This window comes from Melanostigma gelatinosum, assembly GCF_949748355.1.
Source record: "Melanostigma gelatinosum genome assembly, chromosome: 11".
Taxonomy (NCBI): Eukaryota; Metazoa; Chordata; class Actinopteri; order Perciformes; family Zoarcidae; genus Melanostigma; species Melanostigma gelatinosum.
This window is the reverse complement of record NC_136644.1, coordinates 4,056,059-4,082,744: the sequence shown is the minus strand read 5'-3', so window position 1 is coordinate 4,082,744 and position 26,686 is coordinate 4,056,059. Positions and strand designations below refer to the sequence as shown.

Here is a 26,686-nt window from a genome sequence, read left to right as displayed (position 1 = left end):
GTAGCACGTATCTGGGGTCCAAAGCTTTGAGAAGGTGAATAAACCCCGGCTTTTCCACGGTGTATATGGGCACCATATCTTTTGCGATATACATCGCGACTGCATCCGTGATGGCTTTCCACCGGGCACTCTTCTTCTCATGCGGAGTACAGCTGGTGAATGTCTCCAAAATGCTGGGTTGTTGTTGTGAGGTGGTCGCGGCGGCGGCGCTTGTGCTCCCGTCCTGCTGCCTCATCAGGGCGCAACATTTCTCCCACTCGGCGGCATGCCTCTGTTTGAGGTGCTGCATTAAATTTGTTGTGCTGCTTGATTTTGTGGCAACAGCTTTTAGACAGACCTTACATCGTGGTTCTGTTTGTTCTGTGTCAGATGACACGAACCCGAACCATTTCCAGACCACCGAAGACACATTCTTCCCTCTCTTAAAAACGAGAGGTTCACTGCTGGCCGCCATTGTTCTCGTTTGTAAACAATGCGCGCGCACTCTAGTACGGGAACCCCACGTGGGGGAGGGGTGGGGGCGATTTTCTCGATTTTCAATAAAACACATCGCCTTAAAGCACACATTCGAATTAATCGATTAAATCGATTTATCGCCCAGCCCTAGCCTGTGTCAGTTGAATCAGTCTGTTCTGGCAGATGTGGGCAGGGAACTGGTATGTTGCCGACCTGGATGAACTTTGGGAACCATTGCATCAGTGTTGCTTGAATTATTGCTTTATTATTGCTTCAATTATTGTAGTAGCTCAGTGATCCGAGCCTTTTGGTGTTACTGTGCTACACCCCGCAAGTGTGCTCGGTTATATGACTAAAAAGGAGCAAGCTGGGTCGGTAAAATGTTACAGTATGTAGAAGTATCTGTTTCTATGTCGGGGCATTGTTTAGCTGAGTAGTTGGAGGAAACAGTAATAATTGTATGTGCAGTGTGTAAAACAAAAGCAGAAAAAAAAACTGCATTTCATTAACACAACAGTAGCTTGTTTCTTAAAGGTACAGGCATCTCAGCTTATTTCAAAAACATTTTCTCGCAAAGCCATGCAGCTGTATAAAGGTGAAAACGTCTCCATCACGACTGCAATCACTCACACGTAAAAGTACACAAATTGACATGCTGAAAAAAATTAAAAGAAGAAGAAATTATATCGAAAAACTATGGCCACGAACTTTGCCTTTTTTGTTATGCTGCCTTAAATGTTGTCCCTGAATCAGCAATAGACGTGGTACCAATTAATTGGGACAGTAAGAAGATCATCCTCTGAGGAAGTGGATGGATGGATAAAAGAGGGGAAGGGGTTACCATCTGGATAGTTTTGTCTAGATACCCTGCTGTTTGTGTGTGTGACAGAGACAAAGCCTCTCCTAGTCGGATGCAATCATTTGATCCTTCTTTGATTCTAGTACTCAGTTGAACTGATTTTAAGGAGAGATAAGTTTGATAATCATTGTAAAGAATAACAGGGATTTTCAAATCTTCTGCCCCGTAAGGCTTTGTGCAAGCAGCTTCAGATTTACGTTTCCTATTGGTTTGCCGTCGCTTGGAACAATTTGGTGTTTGTTTGTGTGCATGCGTGTCCATTGTTACAAACACACATTTTCTTAATAAGAGAACAAACTGTGCTGCTGAGGTCATTTTTGTAGTTCACAGTCAATGAGAAAGGCCTTAAATAGCCCGACGTTGAGCAGCAGCCTTAAAGAAACTCTGCTGAGTCCTGAGGAGTGAATGGATGTTTGTGGGTGTCGAGTTCGTACAAGTACGGTGGCATCTGTCCACAGATGCGGCTGAAAAGTCAGGAAATAGACACCAAATAGAATTAGATTTCTCCACGTGTTTGTGCAAGTGTGAACGTAGGCATGTTTTCTCCTTTTTGCGCGACCGTTTTGGCAGCAGGCCAGCAACTATTCTCGTGTGCTTTTCCTACTGTGATGTGTCAAAATGTCCTCTGTGAAACTGGCCTGTTTAGTGTGCTTGTCTGTCTTTGTTTCCAGTGGCCGTTGATGGACCATCCCGAATGAAGAAACAGGGTTACAATGGGACAGAGTACCTCGCAACAAGAGGTCCAGGGAGACGGCACCAATGAGGTCGGTTTGCTCACTGGCTTTATTTGCTGTAAATTTGCTCCCACGTGTTCACTTCACACACTTTTATTTCCGAACTCCGATGCGCCTACTAAGGCATATTTCTGTGTGCACATCCGGCCTAAGCACTCACCCATATGTCAATATCCCCAGTGTCCAGCTTAGGCCTTTTACTGCCAAAGAACCATGAGCTCCTCACACACTAATCAATAACCACTGATAGCAGACATGTAGTCTCATTTGCTGAAAACAGCCAGAGTACAAAAAACATGTCACTGTTGCTCTTGCAATGCTCGCAAGGTAGCCCCACACACACACACACACACACACACCGTAAAATAATCGAGCTTATCTTGGCCACAGGATCGCCACTCCCTGCACGGACAGTCTTGTTTTGTTGTGTGAAGAAGCGCTTAGTTCGGTGTTGAACTTAAAAAATAAAAGTCAGATCAAGCCAAAATGAAAAACTACTCCGCTTTCTACCATTATTCTTCCTCTGTATAGCCGCCTGTTTTTGAAAGGCAATGCACATGATTAGAAATCTCCTTATCTTCTTAGGTTTCTTTCATGCTTAGTTGCTTATCGCGCCTCTCTACCTCGCCCAAAGTCCAGCTCCAACAGTTGTCATGTTGCAGGACCGGTGTGCTCCCTGCAGTTACAGGTTTGTTTAGATACCTTCATGGAAAAACGCCACCCACCTGGGCTGCATTCAGCCATCCAGCCTCGGTTTGCCCTTTCCAGCATGCCAGTTTTGTAGCCTGTGAACCCAACGGCTTCACATCGGGAATCCTCCGTCAGTACATAGGGAGCAGAGGGAGGAAGCTGTGAGTGGTGCTCATTGTTTTTAACACTTGGAAAGGTGCGCGCATTAAAAAAAAGGTCAGATAAGATGTTCATATTCTCCTCCTTTTGTTTCCCGGGCACTCATAGTCAGTCAGACATTCCTGCCTCCAGAGCAAATCCCTTATTCACACATTCCATTACACGTCAATGGAAGTGAAACCTTCAGGCCCACACAGTGTGTCGGGCTCAGTATGCTGCAGGTGGTTGCAGCCGTTGGGTATGCTACTAAGCAACTAGCACTCTGCCTGTGGAAGTTTTGGTTGTTTGTTTGGATGAGTCATTTCTTTTTTTCCCCTCTCACATTAGGAGGGTTTTGATAACATCAAGACACTTGTGGAGGAGGAACTACAGACGAGCATGGTGAGTGCGGGAGATTGTGCCATGCCAGTCATGTTTCACCATGGAAAGAGAGAGCCAGAGAATAAACTGTAGCGCAATAGTGTTTGACGAGCATGCAAATGAAATTACGAAGTGATACTTTTTAACACTTTAAAACACAAATGACGTACGTGTAAATATAATTTTTGTTTACATTGCGATTTACATTTTTTCATTCTGCAGACTTTAACCGTGTCCACGCATCAACCCTTCTCCTCTTTTCTTCTCTTCTCCTCAGATGGTGGGGATGGTGATTTGCGCGGGCATCGCCATCGTCCTCATTGCCATCCTCATCTTCTTCATCTTGCGGCGGATCCAGCTTCGAAGTCAGTAAATGCTGAGAACCGTATCTCGCCCCAGCACTGAGGGGCACGCAATGATGAAAAAAAAAAAAAAAAATACGAACTTGTATGTATTTCTATGGTAATTTGTCATTTCTTATATTTTAGACATAGAAGCTCAGGAGGCACCCAAATACCGCTTTCGCAAGAGGGACAAAGTCATGTTCTACGGGCGAAAGATCATGCGCAAAGTGAGTCTGTGGCAGAAAGTGATAACTTGCTTCAACGGCCAGCTAGTTCTATAGTCGACTACCATCACAGGAATACCTTTTTGAAACCAATATGTTTTTCAACAGGTCTCGCAGTCTACCTCTTCCCTGGTGGGTACATCCACTTCCTCTCGGCAGCGCCTGAAGAAGAAGCAGAAGATGCTTAACATTGCCAAAAAGTACATCAGAAAGCTCACTCTCGCCAACAATACAGCTTCTACTACTGTCAAGGCCAGTTCTCTCGTTCGTGGTTCACACACTTACCCGTCTATTCCCACTGCCTTTCCGCTGTGAAGGATCCTGCGCTTTAAGAAGGAGGTGCCCATCCTGCAGGCCAAGGAGCCCCCTCCCTCAGTGCTGGAGGCTGACCTCACCGAGTTTGATGTGGCCAACTCCCACCTGCCCTCTGAGGTGCTCTACATGCTCAAAAATGTCCGGTAGGTTTTGTCATATCTGTGTTACTGTGTACCGCAGTCTTCTAAAGTTGATTTGCATGATTGATAAGTGACTCCGATGAGACATGAGCCGGATGCCTTTTGACATGTTTGGCTCTGTTGCGCAGCGGTTACCGAGCAACCTGCTCATAAAGCTCAGTTAATAGCATTCCATGCAACTTAACACGGATTTTAAATATCCAAACTTTACAGATTAGTGATCACACCTGTTTGTTTGTTTGTGTGTGTGTGTGCACAAACCTCCTAACCTCTGTGTTGTCCTTCACTGCAGTGTGCTGGGTCACTTTGAGAAGCCCCTCTTCCTGGAGCTGTGTAAACACATGGTGTTTGAGAAGTTCCAACAAGGGGAGTACGTCTTCAGGCCGGGCCAGCCTGACAGCAGCATCTACGTGGTTCAGGATGGAAAACTCGAATTGTGCCTTCCTGGAGCGGTACGCAAGCTTGTGTGTGTGTGCGTGCATGATTACATGTGGATTTCCTGCATGTCATAGTTGTTTCTGTGTTTGGGGGGGGGGGGGACTACATTTTCTGATGTGCCTGGTATGTCTTCTTCCAGGATGGCAAAGAAAGTGTGGTGAAGGAGGTTTACCCCGGAGACAGTGTCCACAGCCTCCTCAGCATCCTGGATGTCATCACGGTATGTCGCAGCTGTTCACACAGGGGCTTCTTCATAACACGCGTACACATTATTCACACGTTTCCTGAATGACCTGCAGTCCTGGCCATCAGTGTGTTGGACACCACCCACTTCCTCCCTCCTCGCATCATTCACATTAACCAGCTGACTCGCCCGACCTTCTCCACTGGCACACATGTGACTCATACATTGATCTGTAGTTGTAATTCAGTGAAAATCAATGTCCATCTTAAATAAAGCATCAGTTAAAATGATAACATTAAGATTTTAGTTTTTAAAATGGACTAAAGGTCACATGACTACAAGAACCGACAAGAAGAAGCAACCTCTCGCATCAGAGCTTCTTTGACTGAAAACATTTTCTGAAGTTTTCGTTGGGATATTTGTGTCCAGGGCCACCAGAAGCCTTACAGAACTGTGTCGGCACGGGCTGCAGAGGTTTCCAATGTTCTCCGTTTACCTGTAGAGGCCTTCCTCGCTATATTTGAGAAGTACCCTGAGAGCCTGGTGCGGGTAGTACAGGTGAGTTGTGTGTCTAATTCTCTTTATTCTCTTTTGTGTTTCTCTCCCTCCCGCCTCTTCCGTTTCCCTCTACTGTTTCTCAGAAATGTATGCACTCATAAAACTGGAGTGGTTTTGGTGGTCAGTTTGCATGTATGAGAAACGACTCACTTCCTGTCTCCTCTGTTCAGATTATCATGGTTCGTCTTCAAAGAGTAACGGTCCTAGCCCTGCACAACTATCTGGGGCTCACCAATGAGCTCTTTAGCCATGTGAGTTTGACACGCGCACACACACACACCACACAGTACACCAGACAGCCATGCAAACATCTGTTGGTGATGTGGTTTGTCATTTATCAGGAATTCTGCATCATTAGCTCGGTACGCATGCTGTTTCTATTATGATTTGAGTGGCTAATGTTGTGTCTCTGTTTCCATTCTCCCCCATCACACACACACACACGCATCATATCATATTATTCACGCTTGTCCAATAGGAAATGCAGCCCTCGCGTCTGCCACCTCCGTCTCCTCACCCAGCTCGCACCAGTCCCATCCGGCATGGTAAGCGCTTTGGCAGCCTGACCGTAACCGAGGAGCAGCGGGAAGCAGCCATTAAGGGTGAAGCTGCAGGTGGGGAGAAAAAAAAACATATACGGTAGATATGTCTAGATAGTTACGTCTGTTTTTGGTTTCTTACTAAAAGCTTCATTTGTGGTTTCCTGTATGTACAGGAGGCGAACAAGGGAAGGATGGCGCAACAGTGCCAACTCTTAGCAGGACCATCTCAATGCCTGTGGACATTGCTGGTGAGGGACGTCTCTCCTGTTCAGAGAGATGATGTTTTCATATTTTTCTTTCGTTTAACCAATAAACACGATATGTTTTAACTGTATATAATAAGGTTTTGGTTGAATTAGGCGACCACCGCACCATGAAAGGGTTCAGCACAAGTGTCCTTAAATCAGCCCACTCCTGGCTCTTCTGATGTCATACTTATCTACAATACACCTGGTTTGAACAGGTCCACAGACCAGGTGGTCTGTGGACCTGTTCAAACCAGTTCTAAAGCATTTTATTCAAGCGATGAACCCCTGTAATTACTTCTTTTTTTATAAACGGTGTAGCTGCTTAATAATAATAATAGAAGTAAAACAGGGTGAAATATAAACTAGATAAATTAAATATAATTTAATTATACAACTTGAATACAATTTAAAGAAAAGAAAAAAGTGATAAATAAAAAATTATATATATTATAAATTATATAATATAATTTTTCAAAATTGATATAACAATAAAATAAGTGAAAAAAAGAGTGTAAAAAATAAAACAAAGTCAAAAAATGCCTGGCTGAATAGGTAGGTTTATCTTAACCATCTGCAGCGAGGGGCTCGTGAACACAGCGACATTGTTGGCATGAAGATGTTGAAACATGATAGCCAGCAGATGAATCACACTGAAGGCAAACTGCAATCTCATCGCCCACTTTGTCTCACTAATGCCTTTATGACAATAAAGGTTGAAAGGTCCATCGTGCTAAACTTGGCTAATGTGGCTGGAGGTTGATATTTGATTTGTTTTGAACCCGTCACAATCCTTTCCAAAAGATATGAGCTCCCAAAGGTCCCAAGGCCGAAATCAAACCTGGGACGGTTTGGCTATACGGCATGTGTTGTACTTAGCTACCAAGGCGCTCCAAGACGGATGTTTTTAATTGACAATCGTTTTATGCTCATCCTCAGAGTGGAGTAAATGGAAACCTGTGTGTAAAAAAAGTAGACTGTTGATTAAAGACTGGATATCTATTTTTATCTGTGCAGGAATGCAGAAAAGTCTGAGATCGGACTTTGACATGGCATACGAAAGGGGGCGGATATCTGTCTCTGCCGAGGACGGCAACACCCCGCCTACGTTTACTCGGGTCAGTACACGGACTCTTGAGACACAAATGAGACAAGGTTGACTCAATTGATCTCCTGACATAAAATTGGGTAATCGCACCAGAAGCTCCAGTGGTCTTTCTGAACAAAGACTAAAAGTCTGCTACAGAGCATGAATAACAACAAAGTAGTCCGGTATATTCTTTAATGTCCGGAAATTCGTCTTTTAAAATGTTTTCTTTTATTAAAGATGAGAATGTTTTTATTATTATTATTATTTTTTTTATTTTTTATTTTTTTAAACAAGAAATGCTCTCTGCTGTGTGGTATTAGAATATTTGTATTGTTCCATAACATGATATAAGTTTTGAACATGTAAACATGAATAAATCACTCAGTCAAATGCAGGATATTATCCGACACGATATTTCATAGATAACTCATTGTTTTTTTTAGTGGCAGATTTTCTATGTTGAAACTGTTTAGATTGAGACTCATCAAACCTATTCTTGTACTTGTATGATTCCAGTCTGTGTCCCAGGACCAGCGGGAGAGGAAGGTGACAGTAGATGAGGTTCCCTCAGGGATCTATCTGTACCCAGAGGAAGAGCCGGCAGTGGACAATATTTTTACACCTGTAGCCAATCGATCCAATGCTGCTTTGTTTGAGGAAGCGCAGAAAGAGATCCTTAAACTCATGAAGATTGAGGTTTGTTTACATATCATCACATTATTTTATTGAACATTTTTCAGCTGAAGCCGTCAAACTACTGCAAGTAAAGGTGGATCTAAAGATGCAGTTGGTGCAGTGCTCTCACAATCATCATGTACAGTATACTCTAGCACCAAATTCTCAGGGATTAAGAAATAATACCAGGCTCATTACACTATTCCTTTTTTCGCATGAGTGAGCACATTGTCTCAAATCACCCAGGAGCATCTGCTGACAGATTATGATGTGGAAAGAGGGTCAGTCAGCGGGCCCACTGTGGAGGAACTGGGCCTGGTCTATGGATGAGTGGAGGGCGGGCTGCAGTGTGAAGCCACCGTGTGGAGACATGAGCATTTCCTGTGTGTTTGGTTGTATATGAGAAAACAATATGTACGCTTAAAAAACACAAATAACACGATGACAAACCAGAGTTCAGCTGAACTAGATACTCGTAACTGTAACACAGTTAAATGCTCAACGTCTCTGTTTCCAGCATGAGTTGCAAACACACGTTTTGTGTAATGTGTGGTGAACCCTCTGTGCCTCTTGAGTTGAAGTTGCTACACCTAATATTTCAAAACATCATGTTGGTGTAACTAGATCAAGCATTATAACTGAACTGAATGTTGCATCGCCGTCTGGGGCTTGATTGTCATCCACTGAGTGGAATGAAGACATTTCATCCACATTGTTGACTTTTGTTACTGCTTGACTTGATTTAGTTTGTCTTTCTTCTTAAATCCAGGACCCGTCCTTGTTAACTGGGAAAGTGACTCTGCACCACGCAAAAGCAGGAGCTGTCTTAGCCAGACAGGGAGACCAGGTACTGAAAACACAAAACATACTGGACCCGTCTTTTGAAAAAGATCCGTTTACCCGTAGCTGCCCACTGCCGTACAAAGGCAGAGTGCAGCTACTACCAAAGCAGTGAAGTTGAGGGTAGTAGTAGCAAGTATTTTAAGTAAATATATAAACTCAATAATAGCAAGAAAAAAATGAACGTCAGATCATACAGCAAAGTTTTTTTGTCCTCCCCTCTTCCTGTCTTCTCTCTCTCATTTCACTCTTTTAGGACGTGAGTCTGCACTTTGTCCTGTCTGGGTGTCTGCATGTCTACCAGCGGATGATCGACAAGCAGGAAGCTGTCTGCTTGTTTGTGACCCACCCGGGGGAGATGGTGGGCCAGCTCGCTGTGCTCACCGGAGAGCCCCTCATCTTCACCGTCAAGGCCATCCGCGACTGTACTTACCTCAAGATCTCAAAGTCGGATTTCTACGAGTGAGTTCATCGCCTTGAATGTGGAACAAACGAGAATGAAAAATATTTATGAAACCTTTTTTTAATTTACAGTCCACAGGAGCACTGAGGCCTACTTGGAACATGTCCATAATTATTTTCCATAATCTTCCAAAATTGCTGTAACCATTCTAATTTTGCAATATGAAGACTTGCTCATGCCTGTGCCGTATGCTGCCCCCTGCAGGATCATGAGGGAGCAGCCCAGTGTGGTGCTGAGTGCGGCTCACACGGTGGCCATCCGCATGTCCCCTTTCGTCAGGCAGATGGACTTCGCGATTGACTGGATGGCCGTGGAGGCTGGCAGAGCCCTCTACAGGTGGAACAAATATTTAGCTCCCTTGTGCAAACTGTACTTGGTCAATTCATTGTTTTAGCATCATTTATTTTGTCAGTGTATTCATGTACTTATTCATCACTGTAATATCCCATCCACAGACAGGACGACCAGGCAGACTGCACATACATTGTTCTGAATGGACGTCTACGCTCAGTCATCCGTAAGGCAAATGGCAAGAAAGAACTAGTTGGGGAATACGGCAGAGGAGACCTCATTGGAATGGTGAGAACAAGTCGTTTCCTCTAAGAAAGCTCCGCTGTCAAAAGGAAATATGAAGCTGGAAACAAAAAAAAACGACGGGCGCTGTTATTATTTTGGTGCCTTGATGAGCTGCTATCGCGAGTAGTGCAGTGTTTTTGTTTTGAATTGCTTGGAATGTGTAGATTTAACCACATCAGGACAATTTTAATGAGATGTATTTTATATACTAGATTTACTTTACTGTCGTCATATTTTATTTAGTTAGATATAAACGTGTTTAACAAAACATTTTGACTCCTGGACTTAACAATGCTCTTGAGTTATAGGAATGTTTGGATCATAACAAGTCGGAAACAATCCTACGCAGCCGTCACTGGAATCTAATTCTGTAAATAGTATAACACTAATAATATTAGTGTAACCTTGCCTCGTACTTTAGGTGGAGGCCTTGACCCGACAGCCTCGAGCCACCACCGTCCACGCTGTGAGGGACACAGAGCTGGTCAAACTGCCCGAGGGAACGCTCAACAACATCAAAAGACGATATCCCCAGGTCGGCGTCTTCCTCTTGATCCGGTTGTGGGTTGTGTGTGCGGCTGAAACGGTACTGATGCTTGGTGTCTGTTTAGGTGGTGACGAGGTTGATCCACCTGTTGGGCCAGAAGATTCTGGGGAACCTGCAGCAGGGTCGAGGGCCCTTCTTAGGTAAGGTGACGATGAGGAGAATATTATGTTCTCAAAGGACGTGCTCCCTCCCTCCGTCTTTGTGAGTCCAGCCTAAACACTGTGGTCCTGTCTTCCAGGTTCAGCCCTGGGTCTGCCCAGTGTGACAGCCAGTGCTGATGTCACCAACCCTGCCAGCAACCTCTCCACTGTGGCTGTCCTGCCTGTGTGTGATGAGGTGCCGATCAACGCATTCAACCTGGAGCTCAGCCATGCCCTCAGTGCTATTGGTAGGTCAACAACAGCCCTTTTCTTCCTTTTTTATCTGGGATTTCTGTTCCGTTCCTTGTGATACTAGAAATAAATATTCTTACTAGTACAGATTGGAATACACATGGAAGTTTTACATGCTTAAGGTTAATGCTTTTATACATTTGATACATGTCGTACAACGATGCCTCAGTTGTCTGCCTGTCTCTGTCACTTGCAGGCCCCACTCTGCTATTGACCAGTGAAATCATCAGGGAGCGATTGGGCGCCTCTGCTTTGGACAAGTAAGTCGAACAACAACCCAGTTCTAAGTCTCATTAGGCATCATCACGAAAGCTTTGCAGCTGTTCTTAATTCTTTCTCATGTTCTTTTTTTCTCCATTTTAAGTGTGTCTGTATTAATCGCCATCATTTCCACCCAATATATCTTCCACAGTCTCTTTTCTGCTACATATTTTTGATCCCCTGTCGCGTTCCGTTCCTCTCGGTCACTGTCGGCGTCTGTTTTTTGGTGACTTAAAACCCTGTTCCATAACCTCATCCCTGCGTTTCTCCTGTATCCGTCAGTGTCCACGAGTACCGTCTCTCCGGCTGGCTGGCCCAGCAGGAGGACATCAATCGGATTGTCCTGTACCAGACTGACAACAGCATGACCCCGTGGACTCAGCGCTGCATCCGCCAGGCTGACTGCATCCTCATTGTCTGCCTTGGCGACCAGGAACCCGCCCTGGGGGAGGTATGTGTGTCTAAGAAAGGAAACAAACAAACGTTTCAAAGTACAAAGTATACTTATTCCCTTTGTCTCTTTTCTAACTCTTGCTACCATCTTCTTCTCTTCCCCTCCAGGTGGAACAGATGCTGGAGAACACAGCAGTCCGGGCGCTGAAGCAGCTGGTCCTTCTGCACAAAGAGGATGGGCCGGGCCCCTCCAGGACGGTTGAGTGGCTCAACATGCGAAGCTGGTGCTCCGGTCATCTGCACCTCAAGTGTCCCCGCAGGGTCTTCTCCAGACGCAGCCCTAGTAAACTAGTACGAAGCAGACTTCACTGTGATAGCTGTTTTTCATGAAATTGTACTACTTATATTCTGTATAATGGTATGCTATGCTAGCTAGGAGGTAGACCCAGTGGTGAAGGGAATTGATTAGCCACTCCTTTTAAAAGTGTGGCACTTTAAAATGAAAAATGTTCATAGAAAGTTTTCTGCTTTTTGCTGTATTTTCATCCGTATTTTCTTTGTTTGTGCAGAGGGAGGTATATGAGAAGGTGTTTGAGAAAACGGCAGACAGGCACAGTGATTTCTCTCGGCTGGCCCGAGTCCTGACTGGAAACAGCATCGCCGTGGTGCTGGGAGGAGGAGGAGCCAGGTGAGCGGGGCTGAGCCACAGCTATCTGTACGGACACGTGGAGAGCAGTTTGTGTCTCACAAGTCTTGGTGTTGTCATGTTTACAACGCTATCTACCCACTTGACATCAATATTATGTAATACACTTGTCTTATCACACTAAATTCGGATGACGAAAATGTACTCTTTTATACCAAAGGGACATCTCAGTCATTTTTTCTGCCACTTACCGCTCAGTACAATGTGCAGTTTAGATCACATGAAGTCATTTAATCTATCTGACTTTTGTTTTCCCTCATGCAGAGGCTGCTCTCATGTAGGTGTGATTAAAGCGATGGAGGAAGCAGGGATTCCTATTGACATAGTAGGTGGGACCTCGATCGGCTCATTCATTGGAGCGCTGTACGCTGAGGAGAGGAGTGCCGTCAGAACCAAACAGAGAGCCAGAGAGTGGTCCAAGGTACAGCACACATCTAGATGCATGATTGACATTTTATCTCTTTGAATTAAAAAAGGTTTCATTTACCCAGCATTCAATTATGCTTCAATTCAATGTCTTTCCATCAGTTTGAAGTGGAATGCCAAGTAACTGACGAGAAGGGAAAACCTTTTGGTTTCAAACAAGGACAGGTGATTAACAATAGACTTTTTGTCTGATTTCTCTGTATTTTGTTGTGGAACAGGCAATGAACTCTGTGTTCAAAACAGTCCTGGACCTGACCTATCCCATCACCTCCATGTTCTCTGGTTCTGCCTTCAACACCAGCATCCATAAAGTGTTCCAGGACAAGCAAGCCGAGGTGAGGGGCTGCGGTACACAACATTTAAAAGAGGATTTCTGTACCGCTGCTGGAACATGACGGGGGTCTTGTTTATGATGTCACTGGGAGAGTAGTAATCCGGTTTATGATACTGAGGTACTCTCTGTGCCCAACAGGACCTGTGGCTGCCGTATTTCAACGTCACCACTGACATCACGGCCTCAGCCATGCGTGTTCACCAGGATGGTAAGTGACAGCTGAGCTGACTGCATGGGCCGCCACCCCTCTTTATCGAATCACTACTGTGATTGGCTTAATGTTGTTTTTGAAAGCTTTAGATGAGCTCAAGGCGGTACAAGCTTTAGATGAGCTCACATAAATGCAAACACAGATAAAAAAGACATATAGAATGAAGAGCATGCGTAAATGCTTCAGTCAACATTTAACACAGCTTCATCAATAATACTACTCTGAGAACTAATGTGTTTAATTTTCATAATTTAATGTTTCAACAAGGATTAATGCTCGCAGCAGTCAGTCAGAAGTAAAATGGCACAGTTAATACATCTATTACCTAAGTGAATATATTGGAAGTGACTTTAGGTACTGTAGCATTTTTTTTAAAGATCTTTTATACAAATATAAGTGTTGTATTAGTTGGCACAACTTAGGGAATACACAATGTAACTGACCTATGCATCATCTAGACCCGCATGCTCTTAGATGTAGGGTTTAAGGTGGCTATACTCCAAACTAAATTAAAGATGGTGTGTTCAAACTTCAAAGCAGTTACTACGACTCTGTTTGAGTAATAGTGTCCACACCTGCTGGAGGACCAGGTCTCACTGGAAGTACCGTAGACAGTTTTAAGTTCCTCACAACAAAACGTGTTAAAACATAGAATGTAAACGACTTTTATTCGAAAACACAATACTCGGCGAACATTCTGAAAATACCTTCAGCCATTTACATCATGTTGTGGAAGAATTGCAACCAAGAGTATGTTTGGGGTTGGTGAAATAACCCAAATAAGTTAGAGTGGCCAGAAGGACAGGGATTTCACTACATACGTACAAAAGAAGGTATTGTGTAGCTGTTTCTATGCTTGTGTCTGTATTTACTGAAATAATGAGGCACGTGTTCTGTTTGACTTGCGTCAGAAATGAACCATCACCAACATTAAGCTAAAGTAGATCTATTCTGACCAACCCTGCAAATCCAGTGTGCCATTTTTAATGCTATGCAGCATAATCAAATGCAAAACCAAAATGATCGCATTGTGCACCAAATAAAGCCATTGCTCGTTCCATTGTGAAGGCAGTGTTGTCAATTGTTCTAATTCAGGCTGATTACTGGATTTGAGGAGTTTGCTTCCTGGCATATGTATGAATTAACTGCTGGAGCGAAGCCTCTGTCTCATCGTTAATTGCATCTGCCTCTTTCACTTTTACTGCACTAGTTTCTTCCCTTTTCATTTCTTTATTTCCTTCCTTTGTTTCTTTCATTTTTTCTAATCTTTTACCTTCTTTCTGTCTTGATGTCATTTCTTTGTTTCTATTAAACGTCCCTTCTTAACGTCTTCCTTTTCATACTCTAAATTGATAAAGCTGGAGACATAGTTGTTTGTGTGTGTGTGTATACACCACCTCCGTCAGGTCTTTCTGCATATAGAGAGATATCACAGGCGCTGCTCATCCGTAGGATACGCCATAGACAAAATAACTTGTGTCGTCGCTGACTTCCCGTCCCGTGTCCGTGTCAACATGTAGGATCCAGAACACTCCGCCTTGCTTCCCCCTCATTGCTCCTTAACGACATCCCACGTTGCTGCTCTCGCTCATCACCATTCTGTGCTTTCTGTAGTTTGTCTGGTGTGCTTTCGTCAAACAACGCCAGCGTGGTGCTATTCATGAGTTTGCATTACTTTTATACAATGAGAAAAAAAAACCAACAAGACTGAGATCTTTCCCCTCAAACATTGTCCAGTTTCACTTGCAGTTTCCTCTTCAGTCTACATTTCTGCAAATTTAGTTTAACGCCAAAAAGCACTTCTTGAAATGAAGGACTCTCTCTCTCTCTCTCTCTCTCTCTCTCTCTCTCTCTCCATCTTTCTCCTCCTCCTCGTCCTTCTGCCTCTCTAGTGGTCTTTTTCTATCTCTCCCTCTCTCTCTGCCTGCCTTCCTCCCACCTTGCTTGTCCGACCAGTCATCTAACAACGCTAGTACTACTTTATTTAATATGATTAATGAACACATCAAACAAACCTCGCACCACCGTTTTCAGTTCATTTACATACATCTGGTGTCACTCATCCAGCATATTTGTTGTCATTTATATCACAGATTCAACATACTTAGTCTACATTGTGCTGTTTGTAGTAAATGTTGTTGTGTTGATATTTTGGTATCTTGTCGTCATTCTGAACAAAGTCTATCGTACTTCCTTAATCAGCCTTTGAATAGTTTTATTAATTGGCCATAGAGTATGCTTTTATTTTGAATTGGCCTCGTGCTAGAATTTACTGCCGTAGGCATGAGTGAATCATTTTGTTGACATTGTATTCCCCTTCCTCTCTGTCTTGCTCCTCGCAGCTTCTTGCTCTCCTCTATGTTGCGGGCATTTCTTTCTCTCCATTTCTTCCTCTCTCTCTCTCTCCTCTCTATGTCTTCCTCGCTCTCTTTTTCCATCTGTGACAATGAGTCCGGCCCATATTTGATGTGTTCCTCCTTCTCCATCTTCATTTCCCGACAGGTTGCGTCTGGCGATATGTTAGAGCCAGCGCCTCCTACACCCCCTATTTACCTCCCCTGTGCGACCCCAAGGATGGCCACTTGCTTGTGGATGGTTGCTATGTTAACAATGTCCCAGGTCAGATTTTAAACAACCTCTCCCTCCCAAGTTCTCTCTCGTAGCTAACCCCACCCTGACCAAGTGGACATTGGGAGCCCATGGTTTGGAAGGAAAGACTAAATCCACGATTCCCACTACTATCCAGTGCCTCGTCCTTCACTGGTACATATCATAAATTCAAATTGGCTTTTTGATTCTCACACACAGCAGACTTTTCTAAAGTTAGCCTGGCGCCACCTGTGAACACAACCGCTCACTTGTACTTTTCTTTGTAGATGTGAGGTTTTGCCCATGCATGTCTTGACATCTATGGGTCATGGAGGGATGCATGACAGACAGGCTTCTTCTGGTCCACTGTGTTTTATTTGGTAAACTTTTACCTTCTGTTTTTTTTAACTGTAAAGTTCTGGATGTGGCTTGTAAGAACCACTGTACTTGCTTATTTTGATGTATTTTTTTTTTTTTTACAAAAATACAGTCTCTAACTTGCAGGTAGCTCATCTTGGCCAATGTAACTCAAACTTAAGTGATTTGGGTGCAGCTGGATTCTGAGATTGGGTATAGAGAGCATACAGTAGTGCTCGTTGTGATGAAAGGAAAGCTCGTAGTGTTTAAGTTGACACTCACTGGAGATGGTGAATGGCTGCACCACATCAACATCGCATCTGTCTGTTGTTGTGGATCATTGTGTGTTTCCGGTGGGCCCACATGTGTCTGTCCTTTTGGACTGAACTTCAGCTTCTTCCTCATGAGGAGTTTCATTTCAATCACCTCTACCTACAGGAACATGTTCAGTCTCTCCGACACCTGTCCTCTCCCCTGGCTTTGCTTGCTTCTGTGTGCATGCCAGTGTAAACCACTGTAAGGCAATCAATATATTTCTCATGAATATATATACATATATATATATATATATTTATGGCATGTATTACTTTTTTAGTTTTCTACATATTTTTTGTATTATCCGGGAATATGTGTTCTGGATCCTGCTTTTGCACATCGTAGCTACAAATGGGATAAAGCCCGTAACTTACAATAAATCAAGAGCAAACAAATGAAAAGCTGTAGGTGATAATATGTTCCCAGAACTCCTATTTCAATAAAAATGATTCTTCCTCAGCATTCACACATTCTCCATGTACAGCTGTCCCCCCCCCCCCCCCCCCTCTCTCTCTTTTCTCTGTGGTGCTCCTTATCCTTCCAACCCATGCAGCACCCGTCCTGCTCCGGCCCCCTGCTGGCACTGAGCTGGACTGCAGGACTGGGCAGGCTGGGTGCTTCCCTGCCATGTTCACGGTGAGGGATCTCCAGACATTGTCACAACATCTACTGCTTACTCTCCTCAGGCTATCCTGATTGGTTTCAACTTAAACATACAGGATCAGTGGATTTTTGCTTTGGAAAGGAGGCGTTGCTGAGAAACGCTGTTGTTGTGACAGTGTTTGGCGATCCAAACAGCCTTGGTGCTCTGTGATTGGTTGCCATTTACTTTTTTACCTTACGCACAAGTCACTCAGGGGCTCTCTGTGCAAGGTAACGAGGTTTGCAGTGGCGTACAGCAGAGTCTAAAGGTGGGCAGAACCACAGTCCTAGCCTTTGCAGGGATCGGCTACCTTTCTTTGTCCGACCTCCCTCTGATGTTGGGATTGCGTTCTGTGTCCGAACTAACCTGAAATGTATAGCAAACATGATTGAGATGTTATCCCCCTCCCCCCCTTCCTCCTCCCTCCTTCCCTCCATGGTGTGTCAGGCTCTCTGTGGCGCTATGTACGGGCGAGCATGACCCTCTCTGGGTACCTGCCGCCTCTCTGCGACCCCAAAGATGGGAACTTGCTAATGGACGGTGGCTACATCAACAACCTGCCAGGCAAGTAGAGGTGGTACCACCCCCCCCCCCCCCCCCCCCCCCCCCAACACACAGTCCTCAAGGTCCACCAAGCTGTGAGTGAGGGACGGGGATGGTTATTATGAGGGGTTATAATCAAGTTGTTAATAGGTCGGGTAAGTATATAGACGTGGTACTTTAGGAGTGTGCTGAGTTTTCCCCGTCTGTATATTGAGCCGGTTCCAACCATCAATTAAGAAAAAATCAATCTGAATCAACCAAATTTTAAAAGTATAACAATAAAAACTGAGTGAGCATTATCAGTATTACTAGATGGGGAAAACGTTTAGAGTTATATTGAAAGAGGATTCAAGTGTATTCAATGATAAGGTTACACTTAAATGAATACCTCATTGAATGTGGTGTTTGTCTGTCAAACAGCCTGGTGTCAGAAAATTGTAGGATTCAAAATGGAAAGCGGGACTACCGCTTAAAACTATGAAGTGATTTTGGCACAAGACACCAGTCTGCTTTGAGGTGACAGTCTGGTTCCCTTCATGTCGAAATGAGCACTTTTCTGTCGAGCTGGGCAATAATTCAATATTATCGTTTATTGACATTCAGCAGAATCATATGTTATCATTCTGTTGTCCGAAATAACGACTGCAATCAAACTGTAGTTTAAAACAAAGAAATAAAGTGAAGTTTTAGTTTTACACGTATGAGGAGCTCAGCCTCGTGTAAAGCACAACTGTTCTGCTTTGAACTTCAGTTTGATTGTTTTCTAAGAGATTATACATGCATGTGATACATATTGTGTCAAATGTATGCATACGTTTGTCATATTGTCAAATTATTGATATGGGAAAATATCCCAATGATTTCCAACATTCCGCCCAGCTCTACATTCATTATACTGAAGCTTAGTTTTAGAATTTGCTGAAGAAAAATGAGTGAAGTCTGTTATGAAAAAGGGGGGGGGGGCTGTTTTTTGTCTGCCTATCATTAAATACATCCTCATTACGTGAAAGCATTTTAACAATGCATCAGACCAGATGTACGCTCTCCTGTAATGTTAACAGAAATGAGACTTAATGAGGCTTGTAGCTTTCAATATGGTGCGCAGATAAACTCCTCCCCCGAGTCCGTCTCTGTGTGGTGATGATAAAGAATGTACTGATGAAACGCAGCCACTTGTCACAAAGCTCCGGACTGAGCCGTTGCATTTCCCTACTTGGAGTGAGAATAATGTCTGATTCTGTCTCAAGCGATGCTCAATCTCGAGGTTTGTGACGTTTGCCGCTTTCTGGGCCCAACGATTGATCCGACTAAAGGGTGCCTTGTGAATTCAACGTGCTTCTTTTCTCACGGATTGTTTCTCTGCCTTCTTTCTTGGCACTCTGGATCAGTGTGTTGGGCTTTGTGAGATGTTTTCTGCTTTCCTGTCTTTTAAAAAAAGCCTCAACACCACAACAGTGCTCACTGCCCTGAGGCTTCTTTTTGACACGAGCAAGTCAATGAGAGTTTCTGGCTCTGTGCTGGTTGGCCAGTAAATTTTGCTCTGTTTTCTGTCACTAATTGGCCATAAATCCTGTCAGTGTGTCTGACAACTTACAAAAAAAACTGACATTTTTGTGGTGTTGGTCTGTTTGAACATTGTGGCTCCTAAAAATGAAGGTTTAAAGTTATTGTCCGCTGTCTCACCATCTCTGCTGCCGCGTTCGTGTGTCTGTGTTTGAATGCCGGTGTGTGTGTGTGTGTGTGTGTGTGTGTGTGCGCGGGCGCTACACGTCAAACAGCGGACGTCGCGAGGAACATGGGGGCCAGAACGGTCATCGCCATCGATGTGGGCAGCCAAGACGAGACCGACCTCTGTAATTATGGCGACAGCCTGTCGGGCTGGTGGCTGCTGTGGAAACGGATCAATCCCTGGGCTGAGAAAGTAAAGGTAGAGGACGAGGCACTGCTCACCGTGGCCGACTCAGCAGCTTAGATACAGAGCAGTACATTAAGCTGAAGAAGTGTTTCTGGTGGTGTTTGTGGTGAATTCTGGTTCTTCCACCATCCTCTGCTACAGGTGCCGGACATGGCAGAGATCCAGTCTCGGTTGGCCTACGTGTCTTGCGTGCGGCAGTTGGAGGTGGTGAAGAAGAGCGCCTACTGCGAGTACATCAGACCGCCCATCGACCGCTTCAAGACCATGGACTTCGGCAAGTTTGACGAGATCTACGTGAGTTACTTCATGAATATTGTTGTGTTTTTTATTTATTTTGGGATAACCTGTCCTTGCTTTATTAAAAGTACCTTGTATTTCTGTTTAAACTACTTCAGGACGTGGGCTACCAGCACGGCAAGCTGCTGTTTACTGGCTGGGCCCGAGGCGACATCATCGAGAACATGCTGAAGGACCACCGCTCGGCCGACTACAACGACAGCAAGAGAACTGACGTAAGAACAGCAGTCGCACCACACATCTGTAATGTGGTTGATGTATAGCTAAATACACGTTCACCGTCGACATTTTATGTCCGTGTGTGTGTGTGTGTGTGTGTGTGTGTGTGTAATGATTTCTGGGCTCGTAGTCCTGCACGTGTCCAGGAGCGGACTTCACTGACCTTGCAGAGATTGTATCCAGGATAGAGCCCGTCCAGAGCTACGTAGCTGCAGAAGGTAAACGATCACTTGCCAATTCATTATTCTTATCTAGAAACAATTCCTTTTATCTCGGCTAAAGTACATTAAAAGTCCTTGTTAGATCAGTCTCCTCCTACAGATGCACAGTTTCCCCCTCAGGATCCTGTCTGATTTAAGGAGTCATAGCTTTCACCTGCTCTGTTTTCATGAAATACACTGGGAGATGTCGCTGATATTTTATGGCTGCTATCTAAACCAGGTGGTCTCAGTCGCACAATAAATTCTCTCCGTAATATGTCCTCTAAATCTTTCCGTTCAGCGGAGGAGTCTGACTGTCTGACGGAGTATGAGGAGGACGGGATGGACACGGTGAGAGAGGAGGAGGAGGAGGAGGAGGAGGAGGAGGGGGGGGGAGGAGGAGGAGGAGGAGGAGGAGGAGGAAGAAGAGGAAGAGGACCTTGAGGACCACTCGCCTGGAGAGTGGGGCCAGAATGGAGTCTTTCAGACTGTAAGCACACGCGAAAACATGACGGGACCGATCCATATTAAATACATTTTCTTCTTCAATGCCATTGTAACATTTTAAGGATGAATCAATCCAGATGTTTAAAATAAGAATTTGGCCAATAGCTAATGCCAATGTTTCTCTGTTGTTGTTTTTAAGATTTAGTTTGTTGTTGGTTGTCCCCTGTTTGTGCCAGAGGATAAAAGAAATCTTCATTATAAAAAAAGACAAACTGAACTGTCAAGCATTTCGTGACACTTAGAATGCACGCAGATCCAATCGTACAAATTTATGAAGCAACCGTTGACATAACCTTTGTTCACGGTGGCTGTGGCTCAGGAGATAGAGTTGGATGTCCTTTAAATCACAACGTTAGCAGTTCAATCACAAAGAGATAAGTATCTCTGCCTTGTTGCAGCCTATTTTTCTTCTCATTCAAGATGTGAGACGCAAAGCTGAACAACCCACACGAGCCCACGGAGCCCAGCGTCCTCTTATGTCACGCTGGTGTCTTGACCAACGCGACATTTAGCCTGTTGCAACACAACCGATAAATATCAGCAGCTGCCGTTAGCGAATGTCTTTGTATTTGCCAAGACAAATGTCGGCCATTCATTCAGTCACGGCTGGCTAAGCAGTCGTTATTATTTCCACAGCCATTTCTGGCCTCTTGTTTCAATGAGTTCATCCAGGGAGGGTTATGTGGGGAAAAGACGGCGCTGGTATCGGGTCTGTAAGACATTGGTATTGGCATATATCCTGAGTTGAGGTATCCGAGTTGGGAGAGAAGAAGTCTGATTGGTGCAGCCCAATTTTCCCAAAATTCATGCACCACTGGTATCTCATCCACAATTCCTCTTTTATTCTACATGGACACCTCATTTGTTGTCGAAACATTATCATGTCCATGTAGAATAAAGGAAGAATTGAAAAGGAGAGAAATGTGCAGGTGTTTATGACCAGTAGCAGGGCTACAGATCTAAAACTGCTCCCAATGGTTGTACTAGAGGAAAAGCAGCTATGATAATCAAAAAGTTGTATTCATCTGTAAGTGCCGAGATGACATATTGACACGAGGAACCTTCAGATTTCCGCCATACTAAACGGGTCAAAAACAACCCTCCTCTCTCTGCAGGATGAGGAGAAATCAGTGAGACAACGCAGGAAACTCGCCAGTGAGTCCAACACCTCCGAAGTCTCTGACTGCTGACAGAGGGCCATGGAGGACTAGAAGGAGTCAAAACAAGACCGAGGGCCAAATTCCGGCTCCATAAAACCGCCACGGCCAGAGACTTGGACGCCACACGCTCAGCCCCTGCGACTTCTGAAACGCTGAGATACCGTTTTTTGTTTTTCAGCAGGAAAACGTTCACGCTCTAACTTATTGAACCTTCGTTACATCGAGTGGCTTCCTCCTTGCTCTTCACATTCTGACCACACCATCAAAAATGAATATGTACGGCCTTAAAAAAGTCTTCCCCACACCGAACCCATAACCAGAATCCCTGCCTGCCAACTCCCAAACCCGCCAAAACCAGGGACTCCCACAGTAACCAACAAAACAGGGACACTTAAAACTTCCAATTCAATCCCGTTCCTCCGTTTCAAATGGCCAGAAAGGCCCCGTCTGTGCCTCTGAGTCTTCACGTACATCTTCATTGCACTCCATTATTGACGATTTAACGTATTACAAGGTCCTTTCATTTCTTGTGGTCGCTTGTTCAGATGAGTTTGTATATTTTGCTGTGTTCGGATGACTGTTTGCTGTGATTTGTTGAAGTAATATAAGGACACGGAAAAGAAAAGTAAGATATACATACAATAGAGCTAGGTACATTTAGCGTTGGATGTCAAGGAGGGGAAGCTGTGGGTGTAGCATACGTTCATGTCGACATCAAAGTTGACTTCATGTGGGATGAACGGAGCAGAAGGAGGATCAATTCAAATCAGTTGAAAGAATAATAGAGTAAGGACATAAAAGTGTGTGGACGGATGAAAAGAGATGGACCAGTGAGTTAAGTTTTAATTTAATTTATTTAAAATTCACACAGAATAGAGTACAGGGAGCTTAATGCACTGTGGGTAGACTAAACTAAATGGAGGATGGAGAACATTTGTCATGGAAATTAGGGATGAATGAGATGATCTGCTTGAGTGGCTGTCTGCGTGTTTGAGATGATGCCAGGTGAAGACGATGCCTTTTCGATCAGCGTTTGATCTACTCGCAGTGTACGGCGACTGTGGAGAAGAGAGCCCTCATTTGACTGACGCTACTTTAGCCGAACAGCGTGTCGCTCGCCTCTGCTTGCACGAGGTCACGCGAGCGGTACTCGAGGTTCCTGCGTATCGTGGACAACGAGGTGTGTATGACTGTGTATCTGAGACTGAGCAGTGATTAAAAACCTACGTGTAGCCATCAAATTATTGTTGGACAATACGCAGAAACCCTGAGGACTCCTTCCCTTCAAATGGGCAGAAATTCACCTCGTGTAACTATTAACACTTTATTAACATGGACCTCCCGTAGATTGTAAAAAGAGTATATGACAATATACACAATGTTGATATTCATGTATATGAGGTGGAAATTTATAAGTTGATGCTTTGCTGCAAAACAAGGGAACCTAAACAGAAATGGTTTCTTCTCGTAAAATTCATTCAGTTTTATTTATACGTGTTAACTACTGGCTTTTTAAGAATGATTTTCTTATTTTTGGGGTGTGGGGGGGGGGGGGGGGGTGTTTTATTTTAATTAACTTGACTTTAGCTGTTTTGCACTCGAGATGTCAAGGGAATTCCAAGGATAAAAACAGAGATGATAATTTAATAGACATATAGAAAAATAAAAAGAATATGCAGTAAGTCTTCTGGCATTTTTCTTTTTCTTTTTCCGACGTTCTTTAATGTTCAGCTTATTTCTCAAAGCTGACGCAGCTTGAGACCTGCACACAAGTCTTAAAACAGTGACTGGTCACTCTCGTCCACCGAGTACTTCAGTGTGGTGTCTGTATGATTTTATTCGTTCAATTATAGGAACGGAAACCAGCGGAGCTCATCGCACAGTGGTTATCGCGAGAGGACTGGAGCCTCGCTGCGAGTTACGCAACAGCAGAAAGCCAACATCAGCCGTGCCAACCTGGTTTCCCGGTAAGGCCTGCACCGTTTATTGTGTCGACAAGCAAAGCATTCAGCGTCTGTTGATCCAAAACGAGTTCTTTTAGTAGTACCTGTGCCGTGACACCGTTTTAACCATGTTTGTTTGGCAACGTTTGCTAATTAGCACTGAACACAAAGTACGGCTGAGGGGAATGTCATTACGTTTTGCTTGTCTTTGGTCATTAACAAAGCAAACCATGAAATATTAGACAAACGAAACGTCAAGACGGGGGATCCTCTGTAATTAAAATGATGTCTTTAGGGAAATGTCTGCTCCCAATTTCATGGCAAACTACCTCAATTAATATCTGCTGATTACAGTTCATGAAAACCAACACACAACCATAGAGCCACTCCACTAATAAAAAAAAAAAAAAAAGTTTCCATCACCGGATCAATAAAGTAATCCAATGAAACCTGTTCAGTGCCTCTAATGTGAGCCATACTATAGATTGTGTATGTGTTGTTGATAACCTGCTGTTAGTCGTCGGATAAAGACAAAGCACCTGACTGAGCACACATATTTTATGATCATTATCTGCGTTTACTGGCAGTTATTTCCATTGTAAAAGGCCGTACCTCTGAACGTTCATGTGATGCACGTTCATCTGTCTCACATACCCTTCTCCTTTTACCTGATGTGGAGTTTCAACTGTGCTCTGATGCAAATCTCTCCATCATTACTGTAAATCAGCAGCACACAGTGGAGATCTGTGTAGATCTGATACAGAATGAAAATCACCTGAAGACCAGACATACGATAACGTATGGTGAGACACAAGCACATCTGCAGAAAAGTATATTTAAAAAAACACCAGAAATTGTAATTTGAACTTTACAATTCACATTTAAATGATGATTCAAATGTGATCTGTCGTATGTCACTGTTTTCCGTACACATTTCATCTGTATGGGCTTACATTTGTATAGAGAAATAGGTGTATTGATTTCCAACAGGACACGATCGTGTCAAGGTTTATCTGGAGAAACTGCATGGCTATACCTCCACAATCACCAGACATCAACTACAACTAGATCTTTAATTTAGTCTACATTTCATGTTAAAGTGAACATGACAGAATCAAACAAACCGTAGCCATCTGGATTTTGAGAAATCCTGTAAATCTCAATAAAGATTCTTATGAATGTATTGTCTAATAAATAGTGCAGATGTTAATGGTATGTGAAACGTATCACTCTCAATGTCAGAGGGTGTTGACAAGAACTCTGGGACATATAAGTTGTAGAGCAAGTGATGCTTTTCAAAGAGGTAACAAACCTGGGTCAGATTTGTTTATGAAAAAGATTCATTTAAATTTTCCCACATATTGCAGCTGCCAGATGAGGATAAAACGGAGACTGTCGTCAGTAATTTGTTAAATAGAGTCAGCAATGATGCTCAAAAACGTATAAACTGTAACTTCTGTTGATGATTTTAGTTCCCTTTTTTTAATGTTTTAAACAAATATTGTGGCCATATCTTAAATTTTGGACTTTTATTAAGACAAAAATGATGTCCAAGGTTATTTGAACCTTCCACATGCAGGCTTCAGAAAATTAGAGGATTGTCCCGTGAATGACTTCCTATTTGCATTGTCCGAATTATTGAAACCTAATCCTGGTTAAAGTATGAATCTGGACTATGAGACTTAAAATTAGACAATTTATGGATTCACATCCCCACCTTGTATTCCATCTCTGGGACTTGAAAATGAAATCATACGAGCACTCTGTGTACCATAGCCTGAGTACACATTGTCTCAGAGTGTCACAGAGATGTTTTTAAAGACTGAACATCTTATTTTGTCATGTTCTTTCTCCTGTTAAAAGTAGATACTATTCGAGTGTCTGTTTAAATTCACCTGCACTAAACCTGCACTGCTTCCCGTCCTACAGCAGATGGAGACAGCGTTGCTCTTATCTCAGCTGTCCCTGCGTTGGTGCATTTGCCTAATTTGTTACTTAATTTCTATGTTTACTGTAGTCAACCCATTAAGAAGGCTTCAAACAAGGAATGGTTAGAAAACACTATAGTGTAGTTGGTAACTGAGACGAGCTAATTTTTTAGTTTATTCATTTTACTTTCAACAACTACAACCCCTCCCCCGCCAGGCAGGATGCTTCACAACACAAAGTGAATTGTATTAATGTGGTAAACAAATGCATTAAACAATTGTCTTTATGGCTGTTTACAGCGACATTACAGTTAGTCATGAACAATTTAGTAAATATAATTAAATTGGGGCAGTTGAAGTAAAGTGTTACCCAGAAGGCAACATGAGACTTGTACTCAAGGTAAAGTAATTCAACTTTTGCTGACAGTGAAGAGCTATCTGCTACCACTAAACGAAAAAATAGACGTCCATTTAAAAGTTATCCTTTTTTGATCCACCTTTGAATCTATTTGAAAACTTCTTAAGTGGCTGAATCCCTCGGCTGTGTCCTTTCAGTAGCCTGACGAACCCACTGAGCATCACTGATGGGAGCATCAGTTTTCACCATTAGAAATTCTTCACACTTTCCATTTTAGGTATTTCCGAGTCATCTTCCAATAATGACCGTAAAGGTGTTCGGAGGTGGCTATATAACCCAACTGTCAACTCCTGTGTGATTTAAGAGATGTGACACGGCTCTGGAACCATTAGCAGCAATAATAGCCTTTCTAGTCTGTTCAATTATCGGTCTCATAATGATCTGAGCCTGCTGGGACTTTGTCGCAGGCACAAGCACAAGAAGACCGGACTGAACGTTAAGTCCCTGTTGTGATAAGGAAATTCTATTGTTTGTCAGTTCTACCTTCCAA

At 43.5% G+C, this 26,686-nt stretch overlaps 1 protein-coding gene across 1 annotated transcript; it reads left to right on the top strand.

Moving 5' to 3' along the window:
* The first annotated feature begins 1,983 nt into the window (after positions 1-1,983).
* pnpla6 (patatin-like phospholipase domain containing 6) lies at positions 1,984-23,410 on the top strand. Its single transcript, XM_079278997.1, is given in 36 exon segments — positions 1,984-2,079; positions 3,226-3,279; positions 3,536-3,623; positions 3,747-3,829; positions 3,935-4,026; positions 4,144-4,284; positions 4,574-4,733; positions 4,859-4,939; positions 5,333-5,461; positions 5,632-5,712; positions 5,940-6,075; positions 6,177-6,251; positions 7,266-7,366; positions 7,855-8,034; positions 8,783-8,860; positions 9,110-9,315; positions 9,521-9,652; positions 9,772-9,895; positions 10,314-10,427; positions 10,504-10,579; positions 10,678-10,827; positions 11,028-11,091; positions 11,375-11,543; positions 11,654-11,836; positions 12,055-12,173; positions 12,456-12,612; positions 12,836-12,952; positions 13,090-13,159; positions 17,514-17,630; positions 19,388-19,536; positions 19,666-19,818; positions 19,920-20,036; positions 20,171-20,258; positions 20,542-20,627; positions 20,629-20,730; positions 21,863-23,410. Coding segments are annotated over 36 exon segments (4,098 nt in total). The 5' UTR covers positions 1,984-2,028; the 3' UTR covers positions 21,938-23,410.
* Positions 23,411-26,686: the final 3,276 nt, after the last annotated feature.